The sequence below is a fragment of the Vipera berus genome (assembly GCF_964194415.1).
Source record: "Vipera berus genome assembly, chromosome: 2".
NCBI classification, from domain to species: domain Eukaryota; kingdom Metazoa; phylum Chordata; class Lepidosauria; order Squamata; family Viperidae; genus Vipera; species Vipera berus.
This window is the reverse complement of record NC_138203.1, coordinates 7841357-7855489: the sequence shown is the minus strand read 5'-3', so window position 1 is coordinate 7855489 and position 14133 is coordinate 7841357. Positions and strand designations below refer to the sequence as shown.

The 14133-nt window shown below is 46.1% G+C and overlaps 1 protein-coding gene across 1 annotated transcript in view; it reads left to right on the top strand.

Moving 5' to 3' along the window:
* Nucleotides 1-14133, top strand: part of KIAA1328 — a 237882-nt gene that overhangs the window by 190352 nt on the left and 33397 nt on the right. Inside the window, exon 10 of the mRNA XM_081319270.1 lies at nt 4417-4516. Within this exon, the coding sequence (XP_081175396.1) occupies nt 4417-4516 (100 nt within the window). The remainder of the gene's footprint in view (nt 1-4416; nt 4517-14133) is intronic.

The window sequence follows — 14133 nt, the reverse complement described above, 5'->3', positions numbered from 1 at the left end:
GATAATAGTAATAATGCTACAGCCATACTACATGGATAAATACACATAGACATTAGACAATTATGTGAAATTCTGTGTTAAAGCAGAATGACAGCACAAACACCTTAAGATTGTTCCATGTTCAGTTTTGGAAACCTCCCAGTTCCTCTACAAATGCACACTAGCATTGGGAATTTCCTTCTCCCTGTTCCAAAAACCCGAGATTTAGAGGCATAGTTTTCAAGAATTGGCCTGCTGCACACCCTGGGGAATAGCAGCCTGTCACAGGCTAAAACCACAATCGTGATGCCAAATCTACTCTGGCTAGCAGAGATGCAATTAAGACTCTAGGCGACCCTCAGTATGTGTGTGTGTGTGTCTGTCTGTATGTATGTATGTATATGTATATAAATGTGTGTGTATGTGTTGTTGTTGTTGTTAGTTGCGAAGTCGTGTCCGACCCATCGCGACCCTATGGACAATGTTCCTCCAGGCCTTCCTGTCCTTTACCATCTTCTGGAGTCCATTTAAGCTCACGCCTACTGCTTCAGTGACTCCATCCAGCCACCTCATTCTCTGTCGTCCCCTTCTTCTATTGCCCTCAATCTTTCCCAGCATTAGGCTCTTCTCCAGTGAGTCCTTCCTTCTCATTAGGTGGCCAAAGTATTTGAGTTTTAGCTTCAGGATCTGGCCTTCTAACGAGCAGTCAGGGTTGATCTCCTCTAGGACTGACCGGTTTGATCGCCTTGCAGTCCAAGGGACTCGCAGGAGTCTTCTCCAGCACCATAGTTCAAAGGCTTCAATTCCTTGGCGCTCAGCCTTTCTTATGGTCCAGCTTTCACTGCCATACATTGCAACTGGGAAGACCATAGCCTTGACTATACACACTTTTGTTGACAGGGTGATGTCTCTGCTTTTTAGTGTGCTGTCTAGATTTGCCATGGCTTTCCTCCCAAGGAGCAAGCGTCTTTTAATTTCTTGCCTACAGTCCCCATCTGCAGTGATCTTGGAGCCCAGGAAAATAAAATCTGTCACTACCTCCATTTCTTCCCCATCTATTTGCCAGGAATTGAGAGGGCCGGATGCCATGATCTTGGTTTTCTTAATGTTTAGTTTCAACCCAAGTTTTGCACTCTCCTTCTTCACTCGCAACAAGAGGCTCTTTAGTTCCTCTTAACTTTCTGCCATTAGAGTGGTATCATCTGCATATCTTAGGTTGTTGATGTTTCTTCCGGCAATCTTAATTCCAACTTTTGATTCATCTAGCCCTGCCTTTCTCATGATGTGCTCTGCATATAAGTTAAATAGGCAAGGCGACAGTATACAGCCTTGCCGGACTCCTTTCCCAATTTTGAACCAATCAGTGGTTCCGTGTCCAGTTCTCACTGTTGTTTCTTGGCCCGCATATAGGTTTCTCAAGAGACAAATAAGATGGTCTGGTATGCCCATCTGTTTAAGGACTTGCCACAGTTTGTTATGATCCACACAATCAAAGGCTTTAGCATAGTCAATGAAGCAGAAGTAGATGTTTTTCTGGAACTCTCTAGCTTTCTCCATGATCCAGCGTATGTTAGCAATTTGATCTCTAGTTCCTCTGCCTCTTCGAAATCCTGCCTGTACTTCTGGTAGTTCTCGATCCACATACTGCTGGAGTCTAGCTTGTAGAATTTTAAGCATAACTTTACTAGCATGAGAAATGAGTGCAATGGTGCAATAGTTTGAACATTCTTTGGCACTGCCTTTCTTTGGAATTGGAATGTAAACTGATCTTTTCCAATCCTGTGGCCACTGTTGAGTTTTCCAAATTTGCTGGCAAATTGAGTGTAGCACTTTTACTGCATCGTCTTTTAAGATTTTGAATAGTTCAGCTGGAATACTGTCACCTCCACTAGCTTTGTTGTTGTTCAGCTTTTCTAAGGCCCACTTCACTTCACATTCTAGGATGTCTGGCTCGAGGTCAGTGACCACCTCATTGTGATTATCAGGGACGTTAAGCTCATTCTTGTATAGTTCTTCTGTGTAATTTTGCCACCTCTTCTTAATCTCTTCTGCCTCTGTTAGGTCCCTGCCATTTTGGTCCTTTATCATGCCCATTTTTGCATGAAACGTTCCTTTCATCTCTCCAATTTTCTTGAAAAGATCTCTGGTCCTCCCTATTCTATTGTTTTCTTCTATTTCTTTGCATTGTTCATTTAAGAAGGCATTCTTATCTCTTCTAGCTATTCTTTGGAATTCTGCATTTAATTGGGCATATCTTTCTTTTTCTCCCTTGCCTTTCGCTTCCCTCCTTTCCTCAGCTATTTGCAAAGCTTCCTCAGACAGCCATTTTGCTTTCTTGCATTTCTTTTTCTTTGGGATGGTTTTGGTTGCTACCTGTTGTACAATGTTGCGAACCTCTGTCCATAGTTCTTCAGGCACTCTGTCTATCAGATCTAATTCCTTAAATCTATTTGTCACCTCTACTGTATATTCAACAGGGATATGATTTAATTCATACCTGACTGGCCTAGCGCTTTTCCCTACTTTCTTTAATTTAAGCCTAAACTTTGCAACAAGAAGCTCGTGGTCTGAGCCACAGTCAGCTCCTGGTCTTGTTTTTACTGACTGTATAGAGCTTCTCCATCTTTGGCTGCAGAGCATATAGTCAATCTGATTTCTGTGTTGACCGTCTGGTGATGTCCATGTGTAAAGCCGTCTCTTGGGTTGTTGGAAAAGAGTGTTTGCTATGACCATCGTATTCTCTTGACAAAATTCTATCAGCCTGTGCCCTGCTTCATTTTGTACTCCAAGGCCAAACTTGCCTGTTATTCCAGTTATCTTTTGGCTTCCTACTTTAGCATTCCAATCCCCCATGATGATAAGGACATCATTTTTGGGTGTTAGTTCTATAAGGTGCTGTAGGGCTTCATAGAACCGGTCAATTTCATCCTCTTCAGCACTGGTGGTTGGGGCATAGACTTGGACTACTGTGATATTGAATGGTTTGCCTTGGATTCGAACTGAGATCATTCTGTCATTTTGAGGATTGTATCCCAGTATTGCTTTTCCTACTCTTTTATTGACTATGAAGGCTACTCCATTTCTCCTGAGGGATTCTTGCCCGCAGTAGTATACCTGATGGTCATCTGAATTAAATTCACCCATTCCTGTCCATTTTAGTTCGCTGATACCTAAGATGTCGATGTTTAGTCTTGTCATCTCTTGTTTGACCACGTCCAGCTTTCCTTGATTCATGGATCTTACATTCCAGATTCCTATGGAGAAAAAATCTTTACAGCATCGGACTTTCCTTTCACCACCAGACACATCCACAGCTGAGCGTCCTTTCGGCTTTGGCCCAGTCGCTTCATTCTTTCTGGCGCTACTAGTACTAGCCCTCTGCTCTTCCCCAGTAGCATATTGGATGCCTTCTGACCTGAGGGGCTCATCTTCCAGCGTCATATCGTTTTGCCTTTTGGTACTGTCCATAGGGTTTTCATGGCAAAGATACTGGAGTGGTTTGCCATTTCCTTCTCCAGTGGATCACGTTTTGTCAGAACTCTGCTATGACCTTTCCGTCTTGGGTGGCCCTGCACGGCATAGCTCATAGCTTCATTGAATTACGCAAGCCCCTTCGCCACGACAAGGCAGTAATCCATGAAGGGGTGTGTATGTGTACATATATACATATTTGTTTTCTGAGTTTTTCGTGGGTGTTTGTATGTAGATCTTTTGTCATTCGGGTTTTTTCCCATGTAAAATTGGAGGTATCAGGGCCTGATACCTCCAATTTTACGTGGGGAGAAACCCGAATGACCAAAGATCTACATATATACATATACGTGTGTGTGTGTGTGTTTCAAAGCCAAAGAGCCAGCACTTGTCCGAGGACGTCTCTGTGGTCATGTGGCCGGCATGACTAGACGCCAAAGGCGCACGGAGCGCTGATACCTTCCCACCGTAGTGGTCCCTATTTTTCTACTTGCATTTTTACGTGCTTTCGAACTGCTAGGTTGGCAGAAGCTGGGACAAGTAACAGGCGCTCACTCTGTTACGCGGCACTCGGGATTTGACCCGCCAAACTGCCGACCTTCTGATCGACAAGCTCAGCGTCCTTATATATATACACATACACATACACACACACATACACACACACATACATACATACATACACATATATATACATACACATATACATACATATACACATACATATACACATACACATACATACATATACATATACATACATACACATACACATACACATACATACATATACACATACATATACATATATATATATTCATCCCCTCTCCATCACTGGGAAGTACTTAGCCTGCTGATTCACCGTGTCCAAAGCTCCCCGAAGAATAGCAGGCAGCGTGGGGCCCACTGTCAAAAATCAGACCAAGCAAGAAAAGACATCTGCAAAAATTTCTCCTCTTTTCACAGGGACGTCCGGGAAGGATTCTGCCACGTCTCCTGGAATGACAGCCATCAAGAAAGAGCTTGTAACTGCAGCCACCTCCCCAATGCAGCAAGGAGCTTGGCGGTAAGAGGGCTTTTTCAGGCACCAACATCATTTTTATATTATTGAATTATTTATCTGTATCCCCCTTTTGTTATTTTTACCAATAAGCTGAGCGAGAGGGGCCGATCTTAAGTAACCCAGCTGGCTTTTATGTCTAAGGTGGGACTAGAACTCACCTTCTCCCAGTGATTGGCGCAAAGTCATACAGCTGATTTTCATGCTTAAGGTGAAACTACAACTCACTGTCTCCTGATGACTGGCCCTGAGTTACCCAGTCATGCCTAAGGATGGACTAGAAGTCACAGTCTCCCGGTTTGTAGCTTGATGCCTTAACAACTAGACCAAATTAGTTCTCAGAATTGAGAGTCTCTTATTCAATTGATAAGGTCCATTACAACTTGCCAAGTCTGCCCGTTTGACACTGTATAGATCTGATGTAAAACAAGCCAAATCAGCCTTCCCTATTCGGGGTCCTCCCAATAACTAAGACTGGCTTCCATCATTTAGCCTGTGGGAAAGATTAAACTAAGTATCATAGGTGATCTTAAGGATGCTGGGTACAAAGTAGTGATGAATGTAGAACAATGGCATCAGAAAGTTTTTAGCAGCCACTGGGGCAGTATTTGGCGATAAGCCCAGATTAATCCTGGATGGTCACCTGTGGTGGTCACCTTTGCTTGAAGTGTCAGGCACGAAGCATCAGGAATACATGTTTAACGCCAGTTAAACTGATTTATTGCTCATGCCTAAACACAATCTAATCAACTAATGGCCAGCACTAAATTGGTGCTAGCTAAGAGTCAATGGAATTCAAGAGGACTACTTGGGGGAACGTAACGATTCCAGGCTGATTCGTCTCTTGACTCTGCCCCCCAAATTCTGCCTCATCTCCTACATCTACCTACCTACCTTCTTTCCTTCCTTCATCCCTCCCTTTCATTCCTATCTCCTTCCTCCCTCCCTCCTTCCCTCCTTTCTTCTCATTCCCATCTCCTTCCTTCCTTCCTTCCTTCCTTCCCTCTCTCCCTCCTTATTCCATCTCCCTCCCTCCTTCCCATTTCCATCTTCCTTCTTCCTTTCTTCTCATTCCCATCTCCTTCCTTCCCTCCCTCTCTCCTTATTCCCAACTCCCTTCCTCCCTCCCGCCCTTCTTCTCATTCCTATCTCTTTCCTTCCCTCCCTCCCTCCTTATTCCGATCTCCTTTCTTCCTTCCCTCCTTATTCCCATCTCCTTTCCTTCCTTCCTCCCTCTCTTCTTCTCATTCCCATCTCCTCCCTTCCTTCCTTCCTTCCCTTCCTCCCTCCTTCTCATTCCCATCTCTTTCCTCCTTTTCTTCTTTCTTTCCTTCTTTCCTTCTTTCCTTCCTTCCCTCCCTATTCCCATCTCCCTCCCTCCTTCTCATTCCCATCTCCTTCCTTCCCTCCCTCTCTCCTTATTCCCAACTCCCTTTCTCCCTCCCTCCCTTCTTCTCATTCCTATCTCTTTCCTTCCCTTCCTCCCTCCTTATTCCCATCTCCTTTCCTTCCTTCCTCCCTCCCTCTCTTCTCATTCCCATCTCCTCCCTTCCTTCCTTCCCTTCCTCCCTCCTTCTCATTCCCATCTCTTTCCTCCTTTTCTTCTTTCTTTCCTTCTTTCCTTCCTTCCCTCCCTATTCCCATCTCCCTCCCTCCTTCTCATTCCCATCTCCTTCCTTCCCTCCCTCTCTCCTTATTCCCAACTCCCTTTCTCCCTCCCTCCCTTCTTCTCATTCCTATCTCTTTCCTTCCCTTCCTCCCTCATTCCCATCTCCTTTCTTCCTTCCCTCCTTATTCCCATCTCCTTTCCTCCCTCCCTCCCTCCCTCCCTCTCTTCTTCTCATTCCCATCTCCTCCCTTCCTTCCTTCCCTTCCTCCCTCCTTCTCATTCCCATCTCTTTCCTCCTTTTCTTCTTTCCTTCCTTCCTTCCTTCCCTCCCTATTCCCATCTCCCTCCCTCCCTCCCTCCTTCTCATTCCCATCTCCTTCCTTCCCTCCCTCCCTCCCTATTCCCATCTCCCTCCCTCCCTCCTTCTCATTCCCATCTTCCTTCCTTCCTCCTTCCCTCCCTCGTGAAGAATCAGGACCACATGTTAAGCTCCAGTTGAGCAGTTTTTATTGTTCATGCTTAAACAGAATAATCGAGTCAGCACAATAATGGTCAGCACTAAATTGGCACTAGATAAAAGTTAATGGAATTCAAGGAAGTTTGGACTTAACACTGTTTGTGGGAATGTTAAGGGCTCAGGGCTGATTCCTCTCTTGACTCCACCACCCACAGGCTCTGCCTGTCCTCCTGCAGTTGACGTGTGGCTGCCTCTGAACTCAAACTGATCCTCTCCTTTCTTCCAGAGCCTTAAATTGCCTGCGACAATATTAATTTCATTGGATTTGTCACAAATGAATAATGAAAAATGTACTCCTGGAAATTAATTTCCCAGGTACCAAAGTAGTTGCCCTCCAAGACATTTCTTTTCGCTGTCTGCCAGGTTGGAGAAAGGCAGTCTGAACGACACTTAAAAATTGCCTCTTTTTTTTCCCATTTGGCTTTTTTAGGAACATTTGGGAATTCGGGAGTTGACACAGGTAGTCCTTGATTTACGGCCTGTCACTTAGGAACCATTCAAAATTCTGACAGACCTATCTGGAAGTTACTTATGACCCGGTTTTGCCCCACACACACACCCTGTGGTCAAATGACTGTGACGGCGCTCCACATTTACATCCTGTTTTTGGCAAAACTGTTCTTTCCCAGCCTACGTGAGTCCTTGTTATGCTCACAAGCAGAAACCCCTCTTCCAACAAACAGGCAGGAAGCGCAAGAAAAAACCCGACCCCTTTTATTGTTCACAGACCTGAGTCAATGTCCAAGGCAAACAAACACAGTCCACAGAAACTCGATCCTCAACACGAACGGTTGCCTTCAGCAACCGGCATCTCCCACACCATCCCTTTTATTATTCAGCCAAGGCGTGGCTTCCTAATGCCTTCTCCTTTGCCTTTGGAGCCGCCCCATTGCATTCCTCTGTCCTACTCGCTTCTCTTGCCGGCGTTTTCGTGCATCCTGAATATTTCCCAGCTGTGCTTCATCACTGTCCAACTCAGACTCCCAGCACAGCTGTGTCTCAGCCTGAGCGCGAGTAGAGGGGCCAGGCTCCTCATCCAGCTGTAAGTCTTGGAGCTCCTCAGAGCCTTTCTCTGACTCTGATGTCAGTCCAGGCCCCTCCTTCTCCTCATCTGATTCCTCAGACTCAGCTGCCGGATCCACAGGCTGGCGAGGAATTGCAACAAAAAAAAAGCCACAGCAAACCATTGGTTCACTTAAGAGCCCTGGCGTTTGTTTAGTGATCATGGATTCGCTTAACGACTGCGGTGATTTTTCGATGCACAACTGCTGCCAAAAAAGCCACAAGATTAGGTCGGTCACAGAACCTCCCCGTTTTGAAACCGTCATGAGTGAGGACAGTGATGGGCAGGATCCATTGTGGTCGTACGTTGAGGCCTATATCCAAACGGTCAGGAGAGAATTTGATCTCTGGGTCTTGGTTTTTGAGTTATCTGCATAATTGGCTGCAACCACACCAGCATTGGGTATTTCTCTGATGTAGCTAAGTCCTCAGCTTACTACTACAACGAGGTCCAGATATCCGTCATAAGTCCTGGTGGTTGTAAGTTGAGGCACCCATGCGGCTGGATCTTTTTTTTTTCTTTTGGCATTTTTCACAGCGGTCATTAAGCGACTCACACAGCCATTAAGCCGGGGGTGGTGGTGGTGTCTTCAAACATGGCCCTTTTATGACTTGTGGACTTCAACTTCCAGAATTCCTCAGCCAGGCACGCCTGGCTGAGGAATTCTGGGAGTTGAAGTCCACAAGTCATAAAAGGGCCAGGTTTGAAGATCCCTGGCCTAGTCTAAAGAAGAGAAGGACTAGGGATGACATGCTAGGTGTCTTCCAGTATTTGAGGGGCTCATTAAGCAAACAGCCTGGTCACTGTAAAATGACCAGTCGTAAAGCGAGGACTCCCTACAGCTATAACGTGGACATTAAACATGAGGAATCCTCCCTGGCCAGTTTCTGTTGAGGACCGTTGGGTGATAACAAGGACTTATTAGGCAATTAACATTATTGTTGTTGTTGTTGTTAGCTGCGAAGTCGTGTCCGACCCATCGCGACCCTATGGACAACCTTCCTCCAGGCCTTCCTGTCCTCTACCATCTTCTGGAGTCCATTTAAGCTCACGCCTACTGCTTCAGTGACTCCATCCAGCCACCTCATTCTCTGTCGTCCCCTTCTTCTATTGACCTCGATCTTTCCCAGCATTAGGCTCTTCTCCAGTGAGTCCTTCCTTCTCATTAGGTGGCCAAAGTATTTGAGTTTTAGCTTCAGGATCTGGCCTTCTAAAGAGCAGTCAGGGTTGATCTCCTCTAGGACTGACCGGTTTGATCGCCTTGCAGTCCAAGGGACTCGCAGGAGTCTTCTCCAGCACCATAGTTCAAAGGCTTCAATTCTTTGGCGCTCAGACTTTCTTATGGTCCAACTTTCACTGCCATACATTGCAACTGGGAAGACCATAGCCTTGACTATACGCACTTTTGTTGACAGGGTGATGTCTCTGCTTTTTAGTGTGCTGTCTAGATTTGCCACAGCTTTCCTCCCCAGGAGCAAGGGTCTTTTAATTTCTTGGCTATAGTCCCCATCCGAAGTGATCTTGGAGCCCAGGAAAATAAAATCTGTCACTACCTCCATTTCTTCCCCATCTATTTGCCAGGAATTGAGAGGGCCAGATGCCATGATCTTGGTTTTCTTAATGTTAAGTTTCAACCCAAGTTTTGCACTCTCCTTCTTCACCCGCAACAAGAGGCTCTTTAGTTCTTTTTCACTTTCTGCCATTAGAGTGGTATCATCTGCATATCTTAGGTTGTTGATGTTTCTTCCGGCAATCTTAATTCCAACTTTTGATTCATCTAGCCCTGCCTTTCTCATGATGTGCTCTGCATATAAGTTAAATAGGCAGGGCGACAGTATACAGCCTTGCCGGACTCCCAATTTTGAACCAATCAGTGGTTCCGTGTCCAGTTCTCACTGTTGCTTCTTGACCTGCATATAGGTTTCTCAAGAGACAAATAAGATGGTCTGGTATGCCCATCTCTTTAAGGACTTGCCACAGTTTGTGGCATTATTACAGACAAACATATTAGCCTGTTCTTGCTGTTCCATGCTGCCCAGTTCTTAGCCTCCCAAGGCTGGAAGGAAGAGCAGTGGGGCTTTAATCTTGACCAGGATAATTTATTTTTCCAGCCTATTGTAGAAGACGTTTCTAATTTGGTTGATGAAATCACACGTAGAATTGGCAACCATAGGGCTGGAAGGGACCTTAGGGGTCATAGAAGATTAAAAAAAAAATAACACTTGAGTTGGAAGAGACTTTGGAGGTCTTCTACTCCAACCTCCTGCTCAAGACACGATTGTCAGGATTGTCCAATCTGTTTTTGAAAACCTCCAGCGATGGAGCGTCTACAACTCCCGAAGGCCAAGCCGTTCCGTTGATGAATTGTTCTCACCGTTAGGAAATTCCTCCTCGTTAAGTTGCTTCTCTCTTTGATAAGTTTCCATCCATTGCTTCTTGTCCCACCTTCAGGTGCTTTGGAGAATAGCTTGGCTCCCTCTTCTTTGGGGCTGTCCTGCTGTCAGGTGCTTTGGAAAATAGGTTGACATTCCCCCCCCCTTTCCCAGTCTTCTTTCTGACAGTCATTCAAGTTCTGGAAGACAATTAAGTCACCCCTAGTCCTTCTCGTTGATACGCTAAACCTAGCTAGTTCCCTCAACTATTCATCATATGCTTTAGCCTCCAGACCCCTGATCATCCTTGTTGCTCTTCTCTGCACTCTTTTTAGGGAATAGAATAGGATGGGATGAGATGGAACGGAATGGAATAAGACAGTTGGAAGGGACCTTGGAGGTCTTCTAGTCCAACCCTCTGCCCAGGCAGGAAACCCTATACCATTTCAGACAAATGGTTGCCCAATCTCTTCTTTAAAACGTGTAGTTCTAGAGCATTCACAGCTTCTGGAGTCAGGTTATTCCACTGAATAATTGTTCTCACTGTCGGGAAATTTCTCCTTAGTTCCAGTTTGCTTCTCTCCTTGATTAGTTTCCATCTGTTGCTTCTTGTCCTGCCGTCAGGTGCTTTAGAGCAGGGCTTTTCGACCTTTTCACCCGTTGTACCACTTTTAGGATATGGTAACTTCCGAGTACCACCAGTCGCCTAGCAAGGTGTCAAAAACTTGATGACCAAAAAGGAAAAAAGTGATGAAGTACAGGTAGTCCTCGACTTACAACAGTTCGCTTAGTGACTGTTCGAAGTTACAATGGCACTGAAAAAAGTGCCCCCCAAGCCACAGCCGAGCAGGACACCTGCCTTGCCCACCTGGCGGCGCTCTTCCTCCTGTCTGAGGTTTTCATTGATGTGAGCATTTCTGTTGAGGATTGGCAGCGGGGGTGGGGTGGGGGGTGCTTGGTTTTTATTCCCCCCCGTCTGCTGGGTGGTTGTAGCAGGTTTTGGTCACTTCACATGACCCTGGGACACTGTGACCGTCATAAATATGAATCAGTTGCCAAGCCTCTGAATGTAAATCGCAAAACCCTGGAGATGCTGCAACATTCCAGCTGATCGGTGCTTCTTCTGGGCTCGGCAGATGTGCTGGGATCAGCGCTGAGCTCCAGCTGGATCCTGGCACTGATCCTGGCGCTTCCGCTGAGCCTTGACAGCCCTGCAGCTCCAGCCGTCTCTCGGTCAGGCTTGTGCGGTGCTGCCACCGGTTCAACTCATTCCCCTCCCCCGCTACCACTTTTCCAGGATGGTCGCGTACCACCTGCCAGGTGCCAATGTACCACAGGTGGTACCCGTACCACTGGTTGAAAAGCCCTGCTTTAGAGAATAGCTTGACTCCCTCTTCTTTGGGGCAGCCCCTGAGATATTGGAACACTGCTATCACATCGCTCCTAGTCCTTCTGTTCATTAAACTAGACATACCCAATTTCCTGCAACAGTTCTTCATATGTTTTTAGCCTGCAGCCCCCTGATCATCTTTGTTGCTCTTCTCTGCACTCTTTCCAGAGTCTCAACATCTTTTTTACACTGTGGTGACCAAAACTGGAAGCAGTATTCCACGTGTGGCCTTACCAAGGCATTGTAAAGTGGTATTATCAGCCTTTTTTCTGAAAATTGAATGCAGTGTTCCATGAATGGCTAAGACAGGGGTAGGCAACCTTGGCTCTTTTATGACTCGTGGACTTCAACTCCCAGAATTCCTGAGCCAGCCTTGCTGAGGGGAAAGGGAGAGGTTTCCAAGCTGAGCCATGCCGGCTCAGGAATTCTGGGAGTTGAAGTCCACGAGTCATAAAAAGAGCCAAGGTTGCCTACCCCTGAGCTAAGGGAACTGGATCTGTCTCTAGCCTAATGAAGAGAAGTCTTAGGAGAAAACATGATAGCGTCTTCCATTACTTGTCACAGCGAAGAGGGGGTTGATTTATTCTCCATGGCACCTGAGGGCAGGACAAGAAGCTCCTCAGAGGGAGATCCAACCTGGAAATTAGCAGGAATTTCCTGACAGTGGGAACGATCAATCAACAGAACAGCTTGCCTCCTGAAGCTCCATCATCAAAGGTCTTCAAGAAAAGGTGGGACAACCATTTGTCCAGGATGGAATGAGGACTTCTGCCTTGAGCAGCTGGTTGGACTAGACCAGGGGTAGGCAACCTTGGCTCTTTTATGACTCGTGGACTTCAACTCCCAGAATTCCTGAGCCAGCCATGCTGAGGGGAAAGGGAGAGGTTTCCAAGCTGAGCCAAGCTGGCTCAGGAATTCTGGGAGTTGAAGTCCACGAGTCATAAAAGAGCCAAGGTGGCCTACCCCTGGACTAGAAGACCTCCAAGGTCCCTTCCAGCTCTATAAGATTGGGATGGGATAGATCATAGCAATTGCTAAGCCAGACTTTGTTGTGTCTGAATATATTTTCTCCATCTCTTCCTCCCCTCTCCCCAGTGCCCCATGTTAGTATAATTGACCAGGTTAAAAAGTTGCGCTCGGCATTCCCCTTACTCAGAGGCTTCTCTAATTGAAAATGGTAAATGGGCAAGTATATTTCTGTGCGAGACCGTCAACCCATCCTATTCTTCATCAGCCAAACCTGCTTGGGCAGCAGGTCGGTCTCCATTTATCACCGGGGTGGGTTATAAGCTTAGATTGCAGGTTTAACTAACTAAATGAATCAATATGGAGAATTATAGCTGCCGGGGTGCCGCTAAAGTTAAAGATCTGTCAGCAGGTTTGTGATAAGCCACACTTAACGGTTAAATCTTCGCGGTTTGCTTTGCGAGGGACCAAATCTTGCTGAACCACACCGGAGCCTTAAGAGGAAGGCGAGGGAGTGAGGGATGAGATCAATTGAGTTTGTAATTTACCTTTGGCTAATGTGCAAAGCCCTAACCCACACCAACAGCAGAGGGAAACCTAGCGTGGGAAAGAGAGAAAGGGGCACAGATTCAAGGGCTCTGAAGACCCAAATGTGTCTTGCACACTCTTCTAGGTCGAGTCTGGTGTGCACAAAGAGGAAGATCCCAATTCTCTCCGACTGAAACGTTTATTCAGTTCAAACAAAGATGGGTCCTCCCACAAGGCTTGTTCCTTGGTTCAGCCATTCGGCCATTTATACTTTATTAGTTACACGAAGTGAGGAAATACAAGCTAATTACAAAGGAGTCGCATTTTGTTTGTGAAACAGAGACGTTAACTAAAGCATCCTTATCCTTGCCTCCTATTAGTAAACACGAGCAACTCCAGCAAAGCTTATTCGAAGAAGCTAATTACGTCTTCCAGAAAAGGCCAGGCCAATTGCTTTTGAAGGCTATCTGGCGCTTCAGGAGGCATCTGCCTCCAACTTCGCACAATTTAACATAGGAACTTTTATAGAAGTTACTTAGATCATCCTGACCTACAAACAGCAACAGCACGTAGATTTAGGTACCGCTTCACAGTGCTTTAAAGCCCCTCCCGTGGTTTACAGAGTCAGCCTTTTGCCTCCAACAATCTGGCTCCTCAATTTTACCAACCTCGGAAAGATGGGAGCAGTGTTGGGGTTCAAATATGTGAACAACTGGTTTTCTGTGTGGATGCCGCTTCCGGAAGTCCATTCTGAGTCTGGGCAACAAAAAAATTAGCTACCGGTTCTGCCGAAGTGGTGTGAACCGGCTGAATCCCACCACTGGATGGGAGGCTGAATCAAACGTGAGCTGGTCAGGATCGAACTGCTGGCAGTGAGCTGAATTAGCGTGGGATACTGCATTCTAACCGCTGTGCCACCAGGGTCTTGGCTGGCTATCAGCTCTTAGGCTGTTGCAGCAGTTCCCAACCTTTTCTATACCCTGTACTCCTAAAACGCTTCTGATATATTCTCACACCCGTTGCAAAAGTTTGAAATAACGTCAGTGAATTATGCATATACACTATGATTTTGAAAACCCAAGTTTTTGCACCCCCTGAAATATCGTCTCGCACCCCCAGTTGGGAACCCCTGGGCTGTTAGATATTAATAGCACTTAGACTTAGACATAGAGCTTTAC